The sequence below is a fragment of the Embiotoca jacksoni genome, unplaced genomic scaffold (genome assembly GCF_022577435.1).
Source record: "Embiotoca jacksoni isolate LCO1_2020_lvr unplaced genomic scaffold, fEmbJac1.0.p SCAF_2, whole genome shotgun sequence".
Classification (NCBI taxonomy): domain Eukaryota; kingdom Metazoa; phylum Chordata; class Actinopteri; family Embiotocidae; genus Embiotoca; species Embiotoca jacksoni.
Genome location: NW_027185340.1, coordinates 4,665,736 through 4,685,213, shown reverse-complemented (window position 1 = coordinate 4,685,213; position 19,478 = coordinate 4,665,736). Strand labels below are relative to the sequence as shown.

General features: G+C 39.1%; 1 protein-coding gene across 1 annotated transcript; it reads right to left on the bottom strand.

Moving 5' to 3' along the window:
• Window positions 1–2,059: 2,059 nt before the first annotated feature.
• jam2b (junctional adhesion molecule 2b) lies at window positions 2,060–10,751 on the bottom strand. The gene is made up of 10 exons (XM_069153585.1): window positions 10,681–10,751; window positions 7,542–7,607; window positions 6,635–6,745; window positions 6,330–6,479; window positions 4,380–4,561; window positions 4,134–4,242; window positions 3,941–4,048; window positions 2,483–2,501; window positions 2,337–2,385; window positions 2,060–2,182 (listed from the first exon to the last, which is right to left on the bottom strand). Exons 1-10 carry the CDS (start codon window positions 10,730–10,732, stop codon window positions 2,144–2,146), a joined length of 885 nt encoding a protein of 294 aa, XP_069009686.1. The 5' UTR covers window positions 10,733–10,751; the 3' UTR covers window positions 2,060–2,143.
• Between the last annotated feature and the right edge of the window lie 8,727 nt (window positions 10,752–19,478).

Sequence of the window (19,478 nt, the reverse complement as noted above, 5' to 3'; positions counted from 1 at the left end):
CCCAACAATTCCCCCATGAGCGAGCATGTCAGCTATTTTTTTGTCTGTTTATCCATCTAATGGTGTCTGAAAGTGAGGGGTTTTTTTCATCCTAAAAGAACTTTCTGTATTGTGAGTCATAATTCACTGAATAAAACATTTCACAGATTCAAAATGTGTTGTCTTTATGCTAAAACCAAAATCAGTTCCCACTGAGGACACAGCTTTCCCACACATGACAGACTGTGACTGCATTTCAGTGTTCGGCTGATGTCCTTTCCAGCTGATCAGTTTGAGCTACCATACAGGCATATTAGCAGATCAATAGGCTCCACTTACTGTGATCATCAGAGAAGGTTATTACCAGAATAGATCCCTCTTACTGGCTCCTGACACGGTCTGTATTGGAGCAAGCTATAGATCATTCAGAAACCTATTTCAAATATATACCCAAAATATTTAGAATTAACATGAGTCGAATGTTCAAAATACAAATGTATGCACAGACAATGCACGTGGAAGTGAAGCTGCAGGAAAGAAGTGCATTTCAGGATTTTTAATTTATGGGTACCACAATAAGGAGAACAACAAGTACAAAAGAAGGAGAACAATAGTGCCACTGTTCATGGACAAATAATGGATAATGGCTGGCATCTAGCAAGCCTATAGTCTCTGCTAGTATACGGATATAGATACAGTCAGTGTTGTGCTGCCCTCTAGTGGCAAAAAGAAAAATGGGAATTGTAATCTGTTCCAAGGAAAGGAGACTGAGCACAACACAAGCTGTTTGATAGAGAAATAATCAAAGAATTACAAAATGTTTAAAGAGTGGGATTCAACGTTTCTTTTTAATTGACCTTATTGGCAGAAAAAAAGAGATCACTAAAGTTGATCAGTCATCATCATGTCAGCTACCAGTAACCACAACAGTCCTCTGTCAATAGAAAATCACTTTGAATAGAAGTAAAGCAGATAAAAGCAGACTGATGCTGCTCCTGTACTACAGTGTGCTGTGATTAGGCACCAACTTATTTCTTTCTTTCTACAGTACACACCAACAAGTATCAAACAATCTGTCTACATTCACGTGTTAAACCAACAACTCAAAATTAATGAGTAGCTAAACAAACATATGTTATCTGCTCTGTGAGGCTGTGCTTAGGCACAGCGGCTTGAAGCTGAATGCATTTGACCTGATGACGGCACCAGATGGGGACCATGCTGCTGGCATGCCTAAAAATATTAAATTGTATAGTATCAAAGAGGCTACGACATCCGAACAATGTTACTCTCACCTTGGAGATGGCTGATTATAAATGCTGTTAGATACATTTAACACACCTTGATGTTAATGTAACCGATCAAATCGCAACTTTACCCCCTATCCTCTGACTGTGTGCCAATTAAGCCAATTAAATGTGGAAAGCTTAAATTCCAAAGAGTTGTGGTTTTTTCCGTGTTGATTATGCAATAAACTTGTCAAAATATTCCAGTATAAAAGATTTAAAAAGTTTACAAAGCACCATTCAGTGTGTGCAGACACCTGTTCATTTGTCTCAATTGACATGATCTAAATTACAACAAAATACATACAGAGATAAGAGAGGAAAATAACATGTGATCAACATAAAAATATAAAAAATATGCAAAAATGACAATGACAAGAAACAAATAGCCTTATTTAAAAAAAGAAAACATCTCTACATGTAAATATGAACTTTAGCCAAAAAGGAGGATCCAGAGATCTGTGACACTATCTATGTACAGTATTTGCCATAATTAGAGTGTATGGTTTGATTGACCTATAGGTGGCATTAAAGAGCCAAAACCTAAGCTGCAGTGTTAAACCTGACACCTGAAGTCTGAGAAGAGTTGACAAATCCGTATTTTAAAAGTATCTTGATCCTCTGAAGACAAAGAGGGTAATAAAAAAGTACTATAAAGTTCATATAAAAGAGGTAAGGTTATAAATCTGGACGTGAACATGAATCTCCTCCAAAATGTCAGTGCATTAATGTGTTCAGAAAGCGACAAGGTTTTAGACAAATCTGTGCTTAACTCGTTGGTTTTCTTTGGCATTTGAAGATCTTTCTACCTCTGTGTCCGCCCACAAAGCAGTGATCAGCCGCCTGAAAGAAAACACTCCATCGACAGTGTTTCACCCTCAGATCATGAAAGACTGAGTCTGCTTGTAGTGCTTGAGCTGCGGAGAGCAGAGAGACACACAATGAATCATTTCCTTTAATTAGCTATAGGGGCAAGTCTTATCTGCAACTTATCAACTGCGTTTAATAGCAACCCAAATTAATGCAAGCAAAACAAGCCCTGACACAATAAGAGTCCCTTTGATCACTCACGTTGCGGCTGGGGGGAGGAGGAGGAGAAGGAGGGTTGTAGGACTTGTTGCTGAAAGACAAAGGGTGACAGTTCAGTCGGAGCTCACTACCTGATAATAACAAAGTTACAGGCAACACGAAGTTAAAGCGCAAAGTGAAACACTCACCTTTTTGTTTTCTTGCCTTCTGTACAGAGAAACAACACAGAAGAAATGGTCAGAAAGTGTATGATCATTTGGAAACTATTATCACGTTAAGCTGGACATTTACCTCATTATTTGTTGGCAGCAGTGAACAGGAACTTATGCATTTACTCACGTGGACAAGTTCTGCCATGTTTTCCTACAAAACTTTTCCGATGTTTTCATTTACATAACAATTAAATGACTAAATTATTAATTTCACTTACAAAGAGATAAAAGTATCTATTATATCAGAAAACACAGATTTGACAAAAGTAAACAAAAATCAGATTACAGATTAATGAATAAAAACTTGAATTTCTCCTAACCCATTAATCATCTCGGCTCCTCACATTTATTCTATGACCTTTAAGAGAAGTCCCCTAAGTTTGGAGCCACTGGACTAAACTAATTTATGAGAATTTTTATTTTTATAAAACTACAATGAGTCAAATCATGAATTATCCACTATTTGGATAATGAAATAATCAATTTTAGTAATTTTCGAGCAAAAGTACCACATATGGTTCAACATCCTAAAGTGTGATTTTTTTTTTTTCTTCTTCTTTTTTTTTTACAGCAAATAATAATAAATTGAGTCTCTTTGGGTTTGGGGATTTTGGTTAGACAAATTTAAGACATCTGAAGACATTACCTTTGGCAGTGAGAACTCATACAGAGCAGTTTCCCTGAAAACAACGTCCTGCTGTTAACTATGATAAAAAGAGAAGTAAGACAGAAAAGCTGAGGGCCATAAAACCCAAACAACTAGCTGAAGGTAAAATGGTTCTAAGAACTGAGGAAACTGATAAGTATCTGTGTGGTATGTTAATGACACTGTTATTTGGATTTTACGTGAGATTTTGAATGCAGGCGTATTTGGACATTGTGACACTGACTAAAGTATCTGAGTATCGGAAGGTTAGCATGCCTTTCATTGTGCTTCTAACTTAATCATTATTTTATGTACTCAAACTTTTGCATTGCAGATTAATTTAAAGATGAAAACATAAACTGAAAAAAGAGAGAAATGAAAAATAGGCTGGAAAAAAAAGTTGCTATAATAATTCCATGTTTGTAATTGTCTTCAGCAATCCTGTCCTGCAGGTTTAGAAGAAAAAAAAAAAACCTATCTGACATGAATTTGAATTTGAACTTGTTGGATGCATCTTCATTCATTGACCCAAACATCCACATATAATTATCATGTGGTTGCTTTATGTGTGTAGGTCAATGAACAAACACACGCATCAAGAAACAAGTCCACACTCATGTTCATTGCACACCAATAATAACTGATATATTGGCCGGATGGAAGAATGGTTGATATTTATGATTCTACGTCTCAAACGTATGTTGTAGAAGCAATGATCACACGACAGGCACACACCGGCGCCTCTCCATCACACACATAAACATCTGCAGCATCATCACACTACTCACTCTTGCAGCAGCCTCGGCGATGACAGACACACACACAGATGCAGCAGAAGAGGACGAGCGTCACAAAACCTGCAGCAGCTGCTATTAAAATGGTCATATTCAAAGGATCTGGAAGGAAGGAGAGGAGATAACCTTCTCAGTCTTTGGACAGTGGAACAGGAAACATAAGCACTAATGAGTGGTTTATACTTACAATCATTAACTTTCAGCTCTTGGGCCACACAGCTCTTGGGCGCCCCCACACTGTTGGAGGACTCACAGCGGTACTTCCCTGCATCTCCCTTGGACACACTTTTAAACTTCTGCTCCAAACAAACAGACAAGGAAGGGGGGGGGGGGTTAAGACAGCAACAACTGTGTGTATGCAGATTTGTGTTTTAGTGTGTCTGTGTGTGCATAACTGCTGTGCTTTCATATTCACGTTATAGTGTGTACTCACCAGTGTGCCTTTGTTTGCGTCGATGCTGAAGGGAGTGTCTCCGGTGGCCGTCAGGGCCCGGTTGTCTTTGTACCAGTGGTAGGTGGCAGGAGGCACGCTGAGCTTATCCTTACAGAGCAGCTCCACACCTGAGCCAACGAGCACGGAGCTGGGCACCTCGCAGGAGGGCACGTGAGGGGGGACTGCAGGTGGAAGAGAGGAAAGACAGGACAACAAGAGTTTACGGCAATATACAATTTGAAATTCTTGGGAGGACAAGTCTAACATGAAACACTTTAACACTTCAAATTTCTCAATATTGATGCACTTAGTTTTTTGCTTAATGTAAAGAGGTCTGGTGATTCCTTTATTACAGATTATAAATGATGGTTAAATGCATGTGATTGCTTTGACTCTGGTTTCAGTAGTACCTAATGTGCCATCTTCTTATCCAGCTTCTGCAAAGACTGAGACTGATACTGTCCCCACAATTTCACTGTTTTATGGAAACTCTCTGAATTCTTCAAGGTTTTGTCACAATGTGAGGTAGAGTGACGACTGAATTTAACTTTAAACTTTAGGTAATTATTTTCTGTATGTAGGCTATGTCATTTTATTCACAATGTCTTATGATATTATGACTGTTTTCTGTAAAATAAACTACATTTAAACTACATCAGGATGAACCAATGCAGATACCTGTTTGTAACTAATAAAGCAAATGACATTTTACAGATTAAAAGAACCTAAATAGATGAATACAAAAATCATTACAAGAAATATAATCTTGACATAAATCAGTAATGCTGGTTGATTTGTAACATGGCCTAATACAACTCGAGATTTTAAAGTGAACACATGGTATATCAGGGTCTCTGATGGTCGATAAATGGACCTTACAGTGTATACTGTCATTATCACACAATCTCCTGGGTGAAAGTGTGTTGCGATAGATTTCCTACATGAGTGGGAAAAAAAAACAAAACGGATTCTTCAGAAATGTAAAATGAGCTAGAATAATTAAAATGTCATTTACCATCCATTCATTCCCACCTGCCCTTTGCAGAGTGACTGGGGGATGAAGTTTATCCCAGCATACACTGGGTGAGAGGTCGCCTGTCTCTTACCAGGATGTTACATATTGATCATTAAGCTATAAACTGGGAGCCTGTGGATGTAGCAGCCAGGATCTTTTTCCTCTGGGACTGCATGAGCCACTGTGCCAAAGTCAAATACCATTCATACCATTCATATCTCTCCTCACACTCCTCAGCATGAAGTGCAGAAAATGCCAAACCGTTGACCGTTTTTGAAAGCACAACATGGGGTCATGCTTTTTTGTCGTCAGTTGCCGAGCAACTGTGATCTCATGCGTTAAACCACTTAAACACAGAACATAGGTACATACAGTAGTGCATAAACAATGTCAAGAACACACTATAAGTTCCCTTATAGCATAATGTGCCCATATGTGCCAGGACACAATGCTTATCATTTAAAACCAAACTTGACGGTTTGCTAACAGGGAGATTTCAGAGTCATGTTACTTGTAGGAGGTGTGTGATTGGGGTTCAGCTACAAACACTTTGTTTACATGTCCAAAGATTGTTTTTGAGGTCTAAATTATCCCTTTTACCCCTTTAATCCTCCTGATCAATGGGGTGTGTGGAGCCTTCAAATATGTATATCAAGTTATAATCACTGCTATTTTTGCACTTCAATCCCATTTTACAGTTTTGATATAAATCCCTCCGACATGTATTGTTTCATTCAGAAATAGATCACATCACGTTAGAGAACCCGAGGTGCCCGAAACTGCCATTTTACAGCTCCTTTTCAAGGCACAATTCACTGAGAAATATGCTTTACAGAAAAGAAAAAAAAAAAAAAACAGCATGTTGTAGATGTTTAATGTTCATTTATCTCACACTAATACACGTGCACTTTACACGTGTAGGTTCCCAGTCATACCGAGCACATTGAGGGTCACGGTAGCCTCTCCCAGATTGACATGGTCCTCGCTGGCCGTCACCTCGCAGCGGTACTCCCCCGAGTCCTTCTGAGTAACAGAGTGTATTGTCAGCATTGCTCCCTCTATCTTTGCCCGTCCTGCATAAGACCCTACAGTGGAAGAAAACAAAAGATGTCAGAGGATGGGGAAAAAAATAATAATTAAAGATAAGAAGTCTGAAAGAACAACAGCAAGAAAGGCAGTAAAATATCTGCCTTATCCAATCAGGGTGGTTTAAGGAATGCATTCAGGAAAAGTCACTCACCAGTAAATTTGTGATTAAAGTAGACAAAAGTCACCGCCTTTCCTTTCTTCTTCCACTCGATTCGAGGGTTCTGATCTTTTTCTGTCCTGAAATCACAGGCCAGCACAGCGTCTGAGAGGGCAAAGGACAAATATTACAGTTTTAAAGTTTTTCTTATTCATTTATAGATGAATTTGATGTTTTTGTCACCAACTGTGTTTTCACAACAATCAGCATAAAGTCAGCTGGACTGGCAGTTTAAAGGACAGATCTTTCTGTGATGGCTGTTTTTGCTAATTTTTGGATATTCATTTCCATGTGTTTAGCTTAAAGTGAGATATCCACTGTTAACTTTCCACAAAATATTCTTAAATATATGTTGGTATTAGTGATTCTCATTAAAGAAGACTTGGGGTATATTAAGGTGTAATTATGTAAAGTTGTGTAAACCTGTTTTGCAGAGGTTTGTCTGTCGATTTGATTGATTTGTTTAGAGGAGAAAAGAGAAAGACAGAAAATTGGTGAGTGGAAATGAGTTGTAGCATAAGATTCAACTTCCAAGAGATTTTTTTTTTCACAAGTGTTTCTGTATGTGCATTTTAGTATTTTTTTACTTGAATACTTATCAGCAGGTCCAAGGCCATCTGATAATCGTGTTAAGATGCACTTATGAATAAATTTTACATAGTCATATTTTACCCAAGTGTACTTTAATTAGAAGTTGTTGTTTTTGTTCCTATTTGGAATCAGGTTGCAAATTTCATGGGAAAAATATATTTATTCATAATAATCAACAAAACAACAACAATACGACAAATGTTCAAGAAAGACCATGCGACATTGGACAATTCTGGTTGTTAAAAGAAAGATAAATGATGTAGAGTAGGGTAGATAACTATTAAAAGGGTCACGTGATGCACAGACTCACCTGTGTGCTCGTGGACCTGCACATTGGGTTTACTGGTGCTTACTGTCACCGACAGACTGACGGGACCTGCAGGAGGACAAAGATCCATCTGCTGATTGACTCTCACTCCACCAAATACAACAATCCTAAAATGTTTTTCTCCTCACATTCTTGATGAAGAGAATAATAACATCTTTCAGTATTTAACATGCTACAGATATGGTTTCAGACTGAGGGACTGTCAGAGCTTTTTAGACATCAGTCCAAACAGAAACCAGAGGCATAGTTGCACATGTAAACAGGATAAAGAAGCACATGAGAATAACTACCAGCACACGTGTAGCAGCCATGGATTCACAAAAAATGTACGCTTTCCATATTAGTGTTAATTCACCAAACAGAGTGCAACAGCTTTTTTTTGTGTGGAAGCAAACACGCACACATTTGTAGCAGTCACTCTCGATCCCCAAATCTCTAACCTGACCTACATTGAACTCTAACGAGAACCTTAAAATCAATTAAAGTAGTCTTATAAATACTGGGGGCTAACAAAAATGTCCTCAGCATGCAGAAATGTCCTCACTGCGAGGGTTAAAAACTGAAATTGGTGCTCACAAACATGGCAATACAACCCTGGACACACACAGAGAGACATATAGTGTGATAGTGTGACTGCATCCTGGTGGTACCAGGAGCGGTGGTGTGCAGGAATGCAGGTGATGGATGACCCTCTGACAAGCTGCTTTATCCCAACCTGATAACCTCCTTCAGTGATCTGTCCCTCAAGCCAGCAAACACACACACTCACAAACACACACACAAATACGCAAACATACAGACCACAAAAACAAAAAAAAACATTTCTATAGTGATACTCCACTTCAAAATGAGTATTATAAACTTGAAAGATACTTGAAAAAGTTTCCCTTCTTCTCTAAGAACAGAAGCTTTACTGAACTTGACTTTGTGTCAAGTAGATTTCACTTGAAGACATTTTTTACTGCAGAAAAGCTGAAATAAAGTATGACCTAATAGGCAACCGAGCTTGGAAGTTTCACAAAGGGTACAACACACTGATTTCCTATAGATAGATATCAACAAATCCTCTGATTAAGATCATGCTGCGGATTTGGGACGTTTCTATTGATGTTATACTGCTTAGTCAAACCTGCTATGAATTCATAACTGACTTTCATGCAAACTGTTCTCAGCTGTTTTTTTCCTGTGAAATACAAAAGTACAAAGTGCCATTGAAGACTCAAGTATGACTGGTAGTAAATAAAATAAATTATAGGTGAACAATTGTCAAACAAGCTTCTATTTGAGGGCTATGAATGCAAATTTCTTATATGGCAGTATGAAGAGGGAGGGGGAAAAATCCCAAGCCTGTCACTGTGGTGTGTGGCGCGCACATGCTTCACTTATGCACACAAAGCCACTCTTCACGACAGTAACCTTACTCTTCTCAGCTGGCACAACACATACGCACACAGACATCTGTATTACACACTTGTGAGGCTCTCTGATGATTGAACCCGAACCCTCTGCACTGGATGCTTTACTTTGACCCAATAACCTGATTCTAACTTTAAGATGTCATCTGAATCATTGTAACCCATGTACATAGTAAATGTGTTTGATTAGACATATGACAATATTTTGTAAAGAATATTGCAAGCAAAAGCATCTCACATACGATATCATTACTGTTTTAAATGCAGTTAATTTAAAACACAATTCCAGTGTTGTTGTTGTTTTTTTATTCCACATTGAATTTAAATGCACAATTTTAGTTGACAAAAAATGCTTGAAAATGTTTTTGAAACTATTTTCCAAACATCAAAATTATGATTTCAGATTTAATCCTATTAAAGATGATTGGAATGCATTTTAGAGGTAGTATGTTGCAGTTGAATCGACCTCTGATGCACTGCACTGTATTAAAATATATATATATATATAAATTCTCATAAAATACTCAAAGCATATTTTTTTTAGCTTTGTCCAAACAGAAGATTTGAATCTTTTCATCTCTGCGATTTGGCCCTCATGGGTAAATACAAGAAAGATCAAAACAAACACACAAGTCAAAGCTGCAATTACCGATATAAAGCATGTTGTTTGGAAAGCAGCCTCTGCCCTTTAAAATTCCCCACAGCAACATCAAATGCATTTTTTCCAGATAGCAAGTGGACATTTTCATCTCAGTCCAATTAAGAACAGGGTCGGTTGGGGGCTATCTTCAAACTGAAACGGTGGGATCTCAAACTCCTCCACGGGGCCCATGTGATGTGTTTCATCAGCCTGTGGATCTCGGGTTAAACGGCATTAGAGCGGGTTCAGTGTAAACATGAAGCCCAGCCACTCCCTGCACAGTCTCTGTCCTGCTGTAGTCCCTGAACACATCACACCTCCTCCAACTATGTGTGGGGTTATGCACAAGCTCAGTCACACAGACTGACAATCAATAAAGTAATAAACCAAAACCAGTCAGTTGTATTGAAAACAAAAGGACTTATATCAGAACAAAATTTAATCAATGCATTAAATTTCTCTTAGAAAACATTAAATTAACTACACATTTTTTCACAAATCATTCATTTCTAAGGGACTGTAAAAAAATATTTTGAATTTTCTCTCAGCCATGACTTGCATTTAGTTTGAATATTCTCTTGCAATTAACATAAAAACAGAAACTTTTAATACATTAAAAAATTCATACACAATAGGATGTTTTTACAGCATCTTTTATTTTTTGCCTGTTTTTGTAAGTAACAATGAATCTTTACTGTTATGTTAAGTCGGAAATACTAGGGGAAACGGTATTGCAGCTGTTTTCTGAGACATGAAAAAGCTCCAAATAGAATATTAACACCACTTTGAAGGGTCTTAAAACATAAGGTTCATTTAAACACAATAGAATTGTTTTAAGTTCAATTAAACATAACAAAAACACACTAAAAACATACAACAAACCATGAAACTAAAACAGAAGGTAAAAAAAAACCCTCCGTTTAAAGTAAGCCTGTACGCTAACTTGCTGGACAGCCTACGACTACTTTTTCCACCTGACACCTCGCTGAGATGTGTGTGCTTATTACGCCCTCTTTGTCGATGTTAGAAAACTGTTTTGAAAGATGTGAAAACTTGAAAAACTCACAGTGCAGAAAGGTGATGAGAAGAGGCAGCGCCAGCATCCTCAGGGAGCTCATGTTCTGTCACGGTTTCGAGCTTCAGATCCGTCCTGAGGTGTGTGTGGCTGTCTGCTGCGTTTGGATGAGATAACTCCAAACTCTCTCTGCAGCTTCAACTTTCATCTGCAGCAGGCACGTGCGCGTTCACGTATCCCGAGCAACTGACGGGAGCGCGCATCAATTCAGGGAGACCACCGTGCTCTGGGAAGATAAAGCGCACAGATGAAACGTGAGCCTGTTTTATTTTGACAGGGGTGACATGTGGTTTAACCTGCCTAGCTCCACTGGTTAGTCTCACACAACATCAACAAGACACTTCAGTGCATTCTTACAATTCATAATTTTTGTGTATTGACATAATGAGAAAGACGACACAAAGTCTGAGGTGACCAAATAAACTCTTAGTGGCACAGTAAAGCATAGTAGAGGCTAACGTGAGTTAGAGAGAGACCAAAAACAGCTAAAACTGAGTGAATACTGGGCTTGCATTTGGGGGCAGAAAAATGACTGCAAATGATTAATGTAGCTTGTGAATAGTGTTTGCAACAACTTCGCCATGTAAAAATGATGATACAGTCAGCTCTATCAGTGTTGTGTTTGCAACTTGTTTCAGACACTGGATTCTTCTAGATGCTTGGCAGGAGAGCGTGAAGCAAGAGGTGTTCAGCTGGGTGTCATTTACAACATTAATACCAGATGTCATTAAATCCTACACTGCTGTTTTAAGTACATTTAAAGTATTTTATTTTGCACCACATTTCAGAGGCATGTGTGGTACTGCATACATCAATGCATTTATAAAGCTTGACAGCTGTCGCAACTTAACAGATTTACAGATTTACAGATTTTACTGTAATGGCCACATCTACACCGGCACGATGAGCCATCATGCATTTACACGCCTTAGTTTTCTTGACATTTTACACTAAATAGTTTGAGTTGCACTGTAAAGGCCACCTCCCTGTTGCCACACATGTGGAAGAGGTCACCTTTTCAGGAACAAATAAAAGAAGTTTATGCCTTTCATGTTCCCTCTTTCTTTTTAAGAATATGCAATCCTCTATCTGAATGTAAAGGATGAAAATGTACAGAGGTTAGAGTTTTACTTGTGTCAACAGCTATGAGTGTAACAGGAGGTGCAGCGATGGGACAGCTGCTGCTGAGCTACTGTGTCCTTGGCTATTAGGTTTCTCACCACACAACAGCACATTGTCACCCATTCTGGTTAATGTGCACACATGCTTACATTTGTGGCCACATGCACACACAAAGACACACGCGGGCCATACATACAGACACGTGTGTGAAGGCACACGCTGCGAGAAACAGTGAAATACTAACTCAGAAAGTCTCAGCTGCGGCACCTGTTCACAATCAGCAATCCCAGCTGCTCTGCTGTGAGCAGGACACACTGATGTCATGTAACACACAGTGACATATTAACACACACACACACACACACACACAACCATAACAACACGACTCGGCCCGCTGCTCACTTTACACAAACATGTTTTACAGCAGCGAACTCTCCCAGATTGTGAATCTTGTATGACTCCCCTTTAGAAGAAGAGGTGACTTTAAACGTTGTAACCTTTGAATGGTCGTCATGTGACTTCAAGCATCCTTTAAACGGAACTTTTCACATTTTACTGCAACAATGTCGCGTGAATGAAGAAGGCAGACAGGTGGGCCACAAGTTAGCAAATCAAACACAGATTCTCAGATATAAACTTGTTACCTAAAGGTGTCACAGTATCAGGCGGTCAGGATTTGACCACGAACCACTGAAAGTGGACACCTGAATTGATTTCATATTCATCTGGATATGGTGAACCCCAGTGTTCGTTTAAAGATGTTAAAATTGATGGTCATGGTTTTAATAATAGCATATTGGGGCATCCTAGAAAGACAGAAAATATAAAATTATTTCAAGAGTTCAACAGTCTTGCCTTGAGACTGTATTACAAGTATGAGTTCGATGCAAGGCGTTTGGTTAGTCCTTTAAAAAGGCCCAGACAACATGGACTTTGTACCATCATTATCATGACAGAAAAAAATGCAACGAGGAAGTAGACGGTGAAAGTGTCGGTTTTTGACAAGATAAAGTCTGGGGCCGGCCTTGTTTTATGACTTAGAGTAGATATCAAAGAGGCAGGACTAATGTTGTTTATAAGGATGAGTCGAACATAACCAAACACAGGTAAAAACAGAGAACATAACCAAACACAGGTAAAAACAGAGAGAAAAAGGCATGAACAGGTGTTAATAACTCATAGTTCAAAACTTGTTTCACAGTAAATTACGGTCTATAATCTTAAATACAGTCACACAGATTTTGTCATACAGACTGAGATGAAGACGTTGGTGCTGCTCTCACTGAGCCTTTCAGGTAAGAGACTTCACTCCCATTTTTCAGGAATGTGACTGATCTCTTTTGCATCGTTTTAAAAAATGTGCTTTGTTGAAATCGCCTGTCCTTTCCCAAACACTTTTACACTGAGTTGATATTTGAGTGTTAAAACATATCTGTATCTCTTAAAAACTCGTATTAACTAGAAATGTCACGTTTATCCTATTTTCTCTCATAATTTGTTAGTCTGTTGTTTTTAATGGTCCACGAGTTACAATTTACATTAACTAATTTGAATTTGAACTGTTTTGGCAAAAATAAAACTAAGATTGAATTTTTGTTTTTTAAAGTGAATGTAGTACTGAACACAATGCAGCTACTTATAAAAATGAATGCACAATAAAATATAGTTTATGATTGAAAAGACCTTGAGCTTTATACAGGTGCAGTCAGATCTTATCTCATGTTATTACTACTTCATGTCAAATAAATAGCAACATGTTGTTGTACTTATAATGAAGTGCTGAGTGAATGTTGAGATGGATTACTGAACAGAGCTATTAAACACTAGAGGCTCCCGGGGTCAGGGTCTCTGATTGTGATGGTGACCGTTCACATTTCTTGTTGCACGGACAATCAAACAACAGCAAAGTGATGTAAACCCACCACAAGATGACAGATCACTTAAGACTTTTAAGAATGTGTCATGTGTGTCGGCTTATGACTGGCCCCTAGATCAGTAAATAATCTAAACTCTCTTTCTTTCTTCTTTGCAGTGGCTCTGGGAATACTAGTGTTGCCTCCTGGTGTGGCACAAAGTCCTGTTTTGATGGAAGAAAAGCAGAGTCCTCTGCTGGGAGACTGGGTTCCTGTGCAGGGTCATGTGGAGGTGGAGGATCCTGCACCACAGCCCAGACTGGACTCTAAAGAGCAGCAGGAAAAAGTGGCTCCAATGGACATGAAACAGAGTCATAGTCAGAGTACAGAGGGACTAGAGGTTAAAGCAGAACAGGAGCTAAAAGAAGAGTCAGAAGTTAAGCCAGAGCCGGAGGTGAAGGTGGACCCGGAGGTTGAGATGGAGTCAGAGCTCGAAGCTGAACCAGACTTAAAGGTTGAATCAGAGGTGAAGGTGGACCCGGAGGTTGAGATGGAGTCAGAGCTCGAAGCTGAACCAGACTTTAAGGTTGAATCAGAGGTGAAGGTGGACCCGGAGGTTGAGATGGAGCCAGAACCTGCAGAGGTTCAGGTGCAAAAGAACCCCGAGAAAGAAACTGATCTGGCAATAGAAGAAATGCACAATGACATAGAGAGAGAATTCAAAATGGTGGAGGAGCCTGTCAAGGATTATGAGCCACTCGATGATGACTACATGTTTGGGGAGGAAGCGAACAACACTGAGCTGTCAGAAGTAGAAACATATTTGGGGGCAACATTTCAGAGTCAAGATGATGATGATGATGATGTTCAACTTCTGCCAGAGGAGGAGACGTCTGGAAATCAAGATGCTCTCTTCAAAGAGGGGCCAAAGTTGGACATTATGGGGCAGCAGATGTCGCTTACAGAAAACTACTTCCCACTTGAAGATGCTAGGGTGAGGCCTGAAGAACCGGAAAACTCTCTCACAATGGATCTGTCAAACTATCCATACTATGTGAAGGAAGAAGGAAGTGAGGAAGACCCACCAGTGGAGTACTCTGAGGTGTCAGCAGTGGAAGGCGATCCTGAGCTTGATGGAGTTGCACAGATTGGAGTGGTGTCTGAAACAGGAAAGCAGGCTGTGATGGACGAAGGAGCTGAAAACCCTCGGGAGAGAAGAGACACCAAGCAGGGTAAAGTACAAATAAATCATTAACGCACACACATGTATTTTTTACAAGTCTGTCTTGAAACAACATGCTGTCATGTAAATGACAACTGCAGTTACTCCTCCTCTCCAATGCTGGTTGTGAAGAAACCCCTTCCTGATGCAATAGGACATGGGATTCTGTGTAAAATTTAGTTTTTGGGACCACTGAAAGGTCAATTTTAAATGATGTACAGACACACACAAAAAGGCCATAAAAACAATTATCTCAATTTTGAGGAATATAATACCTTAAAGGAAACAAATGTAAGACCTAAAACAAAATGTAAAAATGAGGGGTGAAAAATAACAAAAGACATCAAAGCTTTAAGTAAAACAAACATTAAAAGGGTTATTTCGATCATGAGGCAATATCTTCCGACGTTATACTGCTCAGCTTCACTTCAGAAGTGAGTATTAGAAGTGATTTTACATGATGGAGGACTGTGGATTTACTCCCTGAATCACTTGCATTGGAATCAGAGATCTCTTCACGCCCAGTATGGATAGGCAGAGTGGATACAGGGACCTGAAAGTGTTTACATGTGCATGTGAGCTTTGTTTTTTTGCAAACATACAAATGCAACTCTGTCCTTTAAAGAACAAACAGTTATAATGTCACTCTTTCACCACAGGGTGGCAATATTGTCCTGGTGTGGTACTTCAGGAGAAGTGTTACCAGTTCTTCAAAGAACCAAAGAGGGCTGAAGAAGCTGAGGTATTTATGTATCCTCCATTAATCCAAGGATGCACTATCAAGTCTTTATAGAGTTACTGTCACTATTTTCTTTGTTTCCTCGTAGTTCTTTTGCCAGGAACATTTCATCGGTGGCCACCTGGCCTCCATCACAAACATCCACATCCACAGAGAAGTGATGGACTTGATTCTGAGGAGCAATGGGGCATATACACGCACCTGGGTTGGAGGACTTCGATATTTGAAGGTGTGTGTTTTCAGTCAGGGAGTTGGGGGCATAAATCTGTTGAAAACACAAACTAACACGTTATTACCAGTCACACGATGACACAGTTCAATTTTCATTGGTGTTTTACCTGATCAGAATTATTAAAATAAATGATTTCTCCATCATACTGTCTATTAATCTCTTGTTACCTGTCAGACGGATCGCTTTATCTGGTTGGATGGATCCCGCTGGGGCTATGATGATTGGCTGAACGGGGAGCCCAATAACACATCAGATTTGGAGGAGTGTCTGGAGGTGCTGCCTGCTGGTATGAGTCAATTTGATTTGATGTGATGATGAAAACAATAACTTTGATTCCCCCCCAGTGTACATCTAATTTAACAGTCAGTGGGAGCAGCCTCACATGTTGTTTTTGGACTTTCTGCTGGGTTCAGACTTCTTAATATTTGTGTTTCATAAGATATGATCAACTGTCCCGACACCCCACATCTTTTGGGTCGGCCAGCATTAATCACACATTAAAAGCAGCTCATAAACACAATTTCATGTAAATAAAACATGTTTAAGTGTAGTCACTGATAGACTTAAGCTGCTTCTGTGTTGTTGTTTTGACCATTTTTGATGATTGAACTGCGCTGCATCTGACCTGCTGTTTGTCTGTCTTTCAGGAAATGGAAAGTTTAATGACTTCACATGCTGGGAGCCTCAGGCTTTCATCTGCTCTTATCAGTGAATGAACAGGGAGCTCTTTTATAATCTGCCTCATTGTCTGGTTTGACATGTTGGTTGAAGAAATACTAGTTTGCGGAATAATATGTATATGATTGTCTTTGTTTTTGATAATCAGCATATATCATGTCAAAAAAGACAATATTGTGTTTTATTCTTTAGCTTGTTTTGATTGTTGTTAAACTTTAAGTGCAATCAATATACTTACATGTGCATTAATGAAATGCTTGAAAATGGTCTTTTTGACATACTTACAACCTATTAATGACATGATTTATACAATTTTTGAAATACTTGACTGCACTATTTTTAAAATGTGTGTATATTTGTACTTATTATTAAATGATCATTTTAGGACAGACGCATACACATATTTTACATTAAAGAAGTACAAATGGAAAATGTAATATCTCTGGTGTTCCAGAAAGAGTTCAGACATTAAAGAGCACTTAAATATCAATCAAAATATTGTCAATGACAATATTAAACTCATCATAGACTATGAAAGTGGATGTAGCTTCCGGATCTGAACAGTGAGGCCAATGTGAAATTGAATTGAAATGCAATACCACCAAGGGCCACTAGGTGTTGGCTCCAAAAAGGCTCTCTCCACAGACTCCTTGTCAACTGAAATACATAAAAGTGTAATCCGCAATATAAAATACAATACAGTTCAACAGCACCACAACTTACATCCTTCAAAAAGTTCAACCAACCCTTTTTCTAAAACAGACTGCTGCATTAGGTTTAACTAGGTGTATGTATATAAAAAAAAAAAAAAAAAACGCCCACTGAGCATATCATCATCATCCCTTTCTGTTAAACCTACATTGCAGCATGGGTCCTTGTTGAGGTTTAGTTGAAGTGTTTACCAGGAAACAGAGATACAACATTCACTCTGTGGGGAGTCGGTAAACCACCAGCCCATCCAGGACCCATGTACGGCATCCTCATCCTCACATAACCCATGCAGTCTGGCTCATTTTGCAGGATCAGGGAAGAGTTGCTCCACCCAAAAGAGACATCTGTTCTGGTGCCCAAAAGCTTTCATGGCGATAAAAGCTGTTCACACTTAGATTTCAGATTTCGTGTTCACTGGCTGCAACACCGCCAGCTGGATACCCATTTGATTTCGTTCCTCTGTCATCGAAGCAACTAGGCCCATTGAATACCAATCCTCACCTACCCTTTAAAATTACGGGAGCTTAGCACCCATTAAGTGATGCATTCACACACTCAGGCTGCACATGGGGCTACCTTAAGCCCGCTGCCACTCACATGTTGCTGTGTGTGACTGTGACTCATTTTCCACTGGCCTGCACAACCTTTTCTTGACCTGTGGACACAGAGGTGAGGATTACTAACCCTAAGGGGATGATTGGCAGGCAGCTCTTTATCCGTTTGTTTAATTTGCTGACCGTTACACCTATACATACATCCCCACCACCGTGCACAAACTCATTCACCCTTATCAATATTCAAATGAGACTGTCTTACATAAGCTATTGTTTCAGAAATACAATCGTGAGCTTTGCAGACTCTCCATTGTTCCCCCACCAGGAAAAGTGACTTTTGCTGGAATTAAAAGATCACCATTGAATGTGCATCTCCAATCTATTACTGGAGAAATATCTCCTAAAGCTTTGTTGTACATTGTGTGGCTACATAGCAAAATCATATTTTTAGACTCAGTCCATTATCAATTCTGGTTTGTCCACATCACGAGGCGGGTATATAAAGGGAATTTCAACAGAAGTGATGAATAAATGAAATAGACTGCGGTGGATTCCTGGTGTCGAGCTCAGGCTGCTCTGTTGTGATGGAAATCCTCTAATACCTTGACTGATTACTAGTGTTGCTGTTTAGATGAGTGACTCAGAGTTGCTGCTCACCATGTGTCAGTTCAGGTCATTTTCTAACTTCATGCAGCACAACCAGTTGTTTGCTGTCAGTTGTAAACATTGCAGTATAGGCTGGACTTTGCTGGTGATACATAAATAGACTCTATGAAATGGAGCTTTTTATAGTGCAGTTACACAGCAACACTTAACTTGATATTTCATTCAACTCAGTCCTTCACGACAGCGCTGTGTGAGCAAATGACAAATGACAGTTCAGTTGGTTGCAATTTGCAACAGTACAGCGAGATGCAACTAAATCCTACACACTGGTCCTTTAATTAAGCTTTTTTACCGTTTGTATTTTATCTGTTTCATTCAGATTCTGAGATTTTTAGTCATAGACTACATAATTTAAGTGTGTGCATCGCAAAAATTAACATTTTAGGGAACAGTCTTACTTGTTTTCTTGCCATTCATTATATATGATAAGATTGATACTACTCACACCTGCTGGGTTTATTTGTTTCTGTGATTCAGTTACTTACAAACTAAAGGTGTCTCCTCTTTCCAAAAGATTTTACTTTCAGTCTTGTGTGTTTTTGTGCAAAACAGGATGTAGGAGTTAAAGGCGAGGAGAGGAAAAAGGCACGCAAGATAAGACTTGGCACAAGTCAAAGGGATAAAGAGCGGAGGAATAAATGGTTAGTGAGGGTATTGAAGGAGGACATGTCATTTCCAGGTCAGAACCAGCGAAGCAGTTTGCTTAATGTCGTGTTGCTACACATCCATTTCACATATCTGTAAAACTTCATACACAGCTGCTCAGAAATCTCTGAAGATACACATAAACATGCACAGGCACAGTGTAAATGTATGTGGTTTTCAAATGTTTGCATGTCGACGTGACTCAACTTGAAACCCTGCTTGAAGCCAGATATCTGGTTCATTAAGAATTACAGGAGGGAATGATAGGATGCTTAACAAAAGAAACAATATGAGGAAACAAAATGTAAGATTGAATTTTATAGCCACAACAGTGTATTTAACACACAGAGTATACAACAAGAGGAGA

Excerpts from the sequence above, each read along its gene's own strand:
- jam2b (XM_069153585.1), bottom strand. The coding sequence starts at position 10,732 with ATGAGCTCCCTGAGGATGCTGGCGCTGCCTCTTCTCATCACCTTTCTG. Across the intron at positions 4,562-6,329 it reads CGTGACCCTCAATGTGCTCG|TCCCCCCTCACGTGCCCTCC; the intron begins GTATGACTGGGA and ends TTCCACCTGCAG. Across the intron at positions 4,049-4,133 it reads AGAGCTGAAAGTTAATGATT|ATCCTTTGAATATGACCATT; the intron begins GTAAGTATAAAC and ends CCTTCCTTCCAG.